The sequence below is a fragment of the Cyanistes caeruleus genome, unplaced genomic scaffold, assembly GCF_971803275.1.
Source record: "Cyanistes caeruleus unplaced genomic scaffold, bCyaCae1.hap1.1 HAP1_SCAFFOLD_89, whole genome shotgun sequence".
Lineage (NCBI taxonomy): Eukaryota > Metazoa > Chordata > Aves > Passeriformes > Paridae > Cyanistes > Cyanistes caeruleus.
Window position 1 is genome coordinate 1,498,573 of NW_028255894.1, and position 7,136 is coordinate 1,505,708.

A 7,136-nucleotide genomic window follows, 5' to 3' on the forward strand; every position below is an offset into this window, starting at 1 on the left:
GGCTGTCAGTCCTTTCCAGTCCTCTTAGGTCATGGTGATGCAGGAAGATGGTTTCTAAGCAGGTTTAGGTGATGCTGGGAGATGATCTTGCATCATAGCTTGCTCAAATATGTTTCCTTGTCCTTTTATTCCTCTGTTAGCTCATTGTTTTGGTGTCCTGCATGCCTTAGTTTGTATATTACTCGGTTACACAGCACAGCGACCATGGGAGTTGCCTGGTTCTGTGGCATACCTTTCTAATGGGTTGCTTTTGTTAGTTGGATTTAGCCCCCATGGGAGCAGCTCTGTTACAAGGCAGCAGGGAAGTAAGGGGAAAGGGTACAGGAATGTCTCATAAGAACCTTTAAAACACTTCAGAAAGTGGTAAGTAATTAACATTACTAATAACCATCGGAGTAAACAAGGGGTACAAGGTTTACAAATGGGATAAGGACATTAACTGTACCTAACTAAACACAGTATTTTATCCGGGGTGGATTTCTTGAGAGATTTTATTCATGACATGTGCCTGCAAGGATGCGGCACCTCTCTGAGCTGGGGGAGAGGCCAGGGCTGCACAGGGGGGATGTTGTTGGCAGCTCCATGAGGACGCTCTGGGATGCTGCCCTGGGGTGTCCAGCGCAGTGGGGATGGATCAGCCCCTGCTCTGCTGCTCCTTCCCATCTCCCCCAGGGACCTTGCAGAGCCCCAGCCATGCTGTTTGCCCCCAGCCTGCCCACGGCCAGCCTGGGGCTGCTCACGGGGGTTTTCTGTGCTGAGCTTTGGCCTGGCCGTGTTCTTGAGAGAGCCTGGGCAAGGAGCCTGGAGCCCCCAGGCCCTGCCCTGAGGCGTCAGCGCTGCCCCAGCAGTGCCCATGGCCTGTCCCTGCTGCAGCCCCGGCACTGCCACCCCCAGGGCTGTGCCCGGCCCCGAGAGCACTCAGGCCCTGCAGCAACACCAGGGCCAGGAGGGCAGCGGGGCAGTGGCACGGGAGCAGCACTGGCAACACCAAGTGCTGCTGCTCCTGGGCACAGCTGCTGTGCCAGCACTGATCTGCCCCCAGCTCTGCACACAGACACTGCTGCTGCAGCTCCAGAGAAGGGAACAAAAGGGGCATCTCTGGAGAAAACTTTGCTGGGAGATCCTTTAGTTCCTTTAAAGCCACCAAGACCTCAGCTCCTTATTGACATAGTGTGTGGGCACAGGGAAGGTGAAGAGAAACAAAATGAGAAATGGCACAAATAATGACATTTTATTGTGGACAATATTGGTAAGTAAAACAACAGAAAAGATCCTCCAAAATTAAACCAATAAGAAATATCAAAGGTGGCTTTTATTACAAGTGATTTGCAGGAATTGGCCAGCAGTTTAATGTTTTTTTAAACCATCCAGTCATCAGTGTCCACACTGCAGCCTTGAGCTCCTGGTTCCTCAGGCTGTAGATGAGGGGGTTCAGGGCTGGAGGCACCACCGAGTACAGAACTGACACTGCCAGATCCAGGGATGGGGAGGAGATGGAGGGGGGCTTCAGGTAGGCAAATGTACCAGTGCTGAGGAACAGGGAGAGCACAGCCAGGTGAGGGAGGCAGGTGGAAAAGGCTTTGTGCCGTCCCTGCTCAGAGGGGATCATCAGCACAGCCCTGAAGATCTGCACATAGGAGAAAACAATGAACACAAAACAGCCAAGTAGCAGACAGGCACTGACTGCAGTGAGCCCAAGTTCTCTAGTGTAGGAATTTGAGCAGGACAGTTTGAGGATGTGTGGGATTTCACAGAAGAACTGGCCCAGAGCATTGCCAAGGCACAGGGGCAGGGAAAATGTACTGGCTGTGTGCAGCAGTGAATAGAGAAAGGCAGTGGCCCAGGCAGCTGCTGCCATGTGGGCACAAGCTCTGCTGCCCAGGAGGGTCCCGTAGTGCAGGGGTTTGCAGATGGACACGTAGCGGTCGTAGCACATGATGGTCAGGAGGAAATACTCTGTTGTGGCATAGAAAACAAAAAAAAATACTTGTGCAGCGCATCCTGTGTAGGAGATGTGTCTGGTGTCCCAGAGGGAATTGTGCATGGCTTTGGGCACAGTGGTGCAGATGGAGCCCAGGTCAGTGAGGGCCAGGTTGAGCAGGAAGAAGAACATGGGGCTGTGCAGGTGGTGGCTGCAGGCTACGGCGCTGATGATGAGGCCGTTGCCCAGGAGGGCAGCCAGGGAGATGCCCAGGAAGAGGCAGAAGTGCAGGAGCTGCAGCTGCCGCGTGTCTGCCAATGCCAGCAGGAGGAAGTGGCTGATGGAGCTGCTGTTGGACATTTGCTGTGGCTGCACATGGGGACCTGTTCATGGACAAAGGACAGTGGCAAGTCAGGAGAGGCTGCTTTGAGTCAAACCTGGGCCATTCCCTGTACACTGTCTAGCTGGGATTCACCCACTCTTGTTTCAGCTCTGGGAAAATCTTCACCCAGGTCCCTGCCTGAGCTCCAGCTGTGCTGTCTGAGTGTGCCAGGAGCAGCCAGGCCTGTGTCTGGGGGCTCTCCAGGAGCCATCCCTGCCCTGCTGCCCTGGGTTTGTGGCCATGTGACAGAGGGAAAAAGCTGGATATTCAGGATTTGTCAGGGGAATCACTCCTAAAGCAGAAGGGCTTGGTAGCATCTGCACACACACTTCTAAAGTATAGCAGGAGTTGGTTTTAGGAATTGTTTTACTGCCCACAAATCATTCCTGGTTCTCTGAGGTCAGAAATCCCCAGCATTTATGCTGCACTCAGAATTTCCCACTGAGAGATGTGAGAGGCAAAGGATTCCCTGTGGCTTAGGGAAGGTGAGGGGCTGGATGGGCTTGTTCCCAACTGCCCTGGGTTTGCACCTTTGGCTGGAATCAGAGCACAATCACACTCCTGTGTCACCCTGGCATAAACCAGACCCTGCCCAGAGCAGAGGGATCCCTGAATGTCTCATCCTCTCTAAAGGTCTCTGGGCAAGGGCTCAGCACCCCCCTCTGCCAAGGACACTCACGGCTCCCTTGGCAGAGCCAACAGCATTTCCTCAGCTGTGGCATCTCTGCCCTTCCCTGTGGGACATTCAGGGAACTCTGAGAGGCTCTGGCACAGATTTGCAGCCAGGAGGGCAGCTCAGAGCTTGGAAGGACACAGCAAGGAGATCCCCAGGTGTGCCCATGATGGGATCTCAGGGAGGGGGCTCAGCTCATTCCCCTTTGCCATGGACTGCTTTGCCCACAGCCCCACAGGTGACAGGGAAGCTGGGACACCCCATTCCCATGGACACACCTGCCTGGCAGCAATCCCAAGGGCAGGGCCTGACTCAGCTGCTGCAGATGCCAGAGCCTCCCTGAGAGCCCCAGATACCAATGACAATATCAGAGCAGTGCATTTAGGCTGTTTAGGAGCCTCCCAGCAGAGAGACTGAGCACCAAACTTACAATTCTGACATCTCTGTAAATGTTCCAACATTACTTTGATAATCCTGGTGTGTCCAAGGTGTGTCTGTTCAACTCAGAATGTTCTGTGATTCTGGGAATACAATTCCTCTTCTGCTTCTCTCATCCCCCTGTTGTCTATAATCAAAAGAGAAAAATAACCTTCTGCAAGAGTGTTAGAAGAGTAAAGAAAAAACAGCTTTATTGGAAACTTCCAGGTGTCCCAGTAGGGATGAGGCACACCCAGCCCCTTATTTCAGCAATTTATTAAGATTAATTAATTAGGATATTTAACAGAAACATTCAATAGGAGATTCAGCTGCCCCAGTTACACACCCCTGGGTCAACCCATTGGAGTAGGTCCAAGGGTTTCTTTGCCCCACTTTTTGTTATGACTGCTTACATTCTGGTTACAAAACCAAATGTTCTTCTTGTAGCTCCTCTCCCTGATGATAAGACAACCCAGTATTTCATAAATGTATTTAGAAGGTCAGTTTATTGTTCTAAAATCTAAGAGAAAGGTTAGGAAACATATTAGAGTTAATTAAGGATAATAGTTGTCCTTAATTATAATATAAATATAATATAATATAATATAATATAATATAATATAATATAATATAATATAATATAATATAATATAATATAATATAATATAATATAATATAATATAATATAATATAATATAATATAATAATATAGTATACTATACTATACTGTACTATACTATACTATAGAATAATAGTTTAATAGAGTTAATTAAGAATTAAATTTTTATAATTACATAATAATAGTTTACAGATCTAAAAATATATTAAAAATGCATAAAAAGCAAAAATCTTTTTGCTATCATCTCAACTTTCCCACCCTGCTTAAAGAGAGAAATTGAACACAGTCTCAGGAAAGCTCCTGATCTTTACATCAATCCCAGTCTCACCTTCTTTTGGGAAATGTCCTCTGGAGCTGTGCCCAGGCTGGACTGGAGCTGGGAGCAGCCCTGCCCCACACAGCCCCTCTCAGCAGCAGCCCCTGCCCTGCTCAGGGTGGCTCCTTCCCCCCACAGCTTCTCCCCAGCGCTGGGAGCAGCTCCCCGGGCCGGCTGAGAGCTGTCCCTGGCAGGCAGCAGAGTCCCTGCCCCAGCACAGTGCCCTGGGCTGCAGGACCCTGCTCTGCAGGACAGCCCTGGGCACCCCTGGCTGCTCTGCACAAGGGACAGGCAGAGAATGTACTCACAGAGTCTGTAGGCACTGGCATGTTCCAGCTTGAGGAGATGCCTCCAGGAGCTGCAGCTGCATTGTCCTGCAGCCAGAGGCTTCCTGTGCCAAGGGCTGGCAGGGATTCTGCCCCAGGCACTTCTCAGCCCCTTCCCAGCCCTGACTGATTGAAGCTCTCTGTGCCTCTGGGCTGTGCCCAGGGTGGCTGCAGGCAGTGCCCCAGCCCTGCTGGGCTGGCAGAAGAGCTGCTCAGCAAGAGAAATGTGCTTTTGAAGCTCTTCTTGGTTTCCAGGAGCTGCCTCTGTGCCAGGAGCCCGGCCCAGCTCAGCAGCACAGACACAGCAGCAGGACTTTAATGAGCCTCTTGGGGCTTTGTGCTGAGGCCCTGAACATCAGTCCCTGACAGGGAGGGGAAGAAACCTCTCAAGAACTCCAAGTCAGAATCCAACTCCAAAGTTTCTTTCACTTTTAATGGGTCCCACTGAGGGACATGACTGAGAAAGTGTCCCCAGGCCCCAGGCAGAGCAGAGAACTGGAGGCACTGATGACAGCTGGGGACAAAGAGAAGCCAAGGCTTGGTGCCCTGGGCCACAGCAGCCAATGCTGTGCCAGCAAGGGCTGTGAGGAGACACCTTGTCCTGAGGCCCTGGGGCCTCCTGGCACAGCCCCAGCAAGGCTGGCCACTGTCACCCCCTTGGCCTGCCCTCAGCATCCCCCCTAGCCCACATGCCAGTGGCCTCAGGGATCTGCTGGAAGGAGTCCCTGGGGAGCCTTGCTCAGGAATGGCCCTGGGGGCTCCTTCATGCTCCCAGGGACTGCAGCTTTTTCAAAGGACTTTGGCTTTTGCCTTGGAGTCTCTGAGAGCTTTGTGCAATTCTGGCCTCCAATTATCTGCTGTAATTAGTCCCTTGAGAGCCTTTGTCAGTAACAACACTCAGTGGGGCTCATTAATGCTTCAAGGTACTTCAGGTTCTTAAGGTACTTTCCTTTTTCCTTCCCACCCTGAGTCTCTGAGAAGTTTGTGCAATCATGGCCCCAATTATCTGCTTTAACGAGTCCCTTGGGAGCTTTGCATTGACACTCAGTGGGGCTCATCAATACTTTGAGATACTCAGGGCTTTTTCAGCTACTTTGGATTTTCCTTCCCACACTGAGTCTCTGGGAGGTTTTTGTGCAATCCTGGCCTCCAGTTCTCTCCTCCAAGGAGTCCATGAGGAGCCTGTGTTGGGGATGGACCTCAGTGGGACCCATTAATGCTTGGAGACACTTTGGGTCTTTCCTTGACCTTGACTCCTGGAAAGGTTTGTGCAATCTCCTCTCAGGCCCTGAGGTTCAAGGGCTCAGCTCCAAATGCACCACGGGACTCATTAGGATCAGGCAAGTCCTAACAAACCATGGCTGTGCCTTGATTTCCCTCTGGTCTGGTGCAGTTCTTAGGAAAGTTTCCTACAACAGTTATGGAGAAATAGTTCAAAGAGCTTCTAGGAAATATGTATTCCTATTTCAAAGAGTGCCTTTTATTCCTGTTCTCTTTAGAGCAGAGGTGATTGCAGCACTCAGTGATGGATATTGATCCAGGGTCTCTCCTAAGGAGGTCTGGCCAGGTCAGAGAAGCTGTGCCTTGAGGTCTGACCCAGTGGGGACAACCTTGCTCCACATTCCCCAGCCCCATCCTGTCTCTCCTCACTCCCCTGGGACCTGCTTTGCTCACAGAACTGGCTGCACTCAGGCAAAGAGGGGTTTTCCTTCTTTGATTTTAGCAATCTAAAACTGCTGAGTATCCCCATGGAAAACAGACACCCTCCTCAAGTGTGTGCCAAGCCCAAGGTGCCACCAAGGAGGTTCCCCTTCCCCAAGGCACAACCACACAAGGAATGTTTCAGACACACAGGGAGTTCTACAATAAACACAACCCCAGAGTTGGCTGAAGGCAGAATTAGAGCAGCTGCTGAAGGACAGACAAGCTTTGAACTCCTTGCAGCTGAAAGCACCAAGTGGGTTGTTGGGAGGTGTGTGAGTGAGGCAAGAGTGAGGGAAGGGAAATGCAGAGAGCCCTGGAAGTGTTTCTGTGCAGACAGGCTGCTGCAAGGGCAGCGTTGGACTTCTCTGGACTTCTCCCCAGTGACCTCTCAGAGCCCCCTGAGATGTCACACAGACACCTGGGATATCACAGCCCACTCAGTGGTGTCACACAACCTGCCCCAGGATGTCACACCACCTTTCTGTGAAGTCACAGCTCTTCCCATATGCCACAAAACCACCTCGTGATGTCACACAGCCACATTTGATGTCATTGTTCACTCTGTGATGTCACAGTCAGCACTGTGATGTCATACAACCTGTCCTGAGATGTCACATGGCTCTTCTATGGTGTCACTGCCCACTCTTGAATTTCATATCACAACCATGTGGTGTCACAGTCTGCTCAGTGATGTCACACAATCAATCAGTGGTGGCACAGCCTGCTCTGTGGTGTCATATATCTAATGTCTAATGTCACAGTCCTCTCTTTGACGTCA

At 51.0% G+C, this 7,136-nt stretch overlaps 1 protein-coding gene across 1 annotated transcript; it reads right to left on the reverse strand.

The window, feature by feature from the left end:
* Positions 1-1,315: 1,315 nt before the first annotated feature.
* Positions 1,316-2,281, reverse strand: LOC147646658 (olfactory receptor 14J1-like). The gene has a single exon (XM_086873165.1). It carries the CDS (start codon positions 2,279-2,281, stop codon positions 1,316-1,318), a length of 966 nt encoding a protein of 321 aa, XP_086729291.1.
* Between the last annotated feature and the right edge of the window lie 4,855 nt (positions 2,282-7,136).

What these genes read in the sequence shown, in the direction of transcription:
- LOC147646658 (XM_086873165.1), bottom strand. Translation starts at nt 2,281, where the DNA reads ATGTCCAACAGCAGCTCCATCAGCCACTTCCTCCTGCTGGCATTGGCA.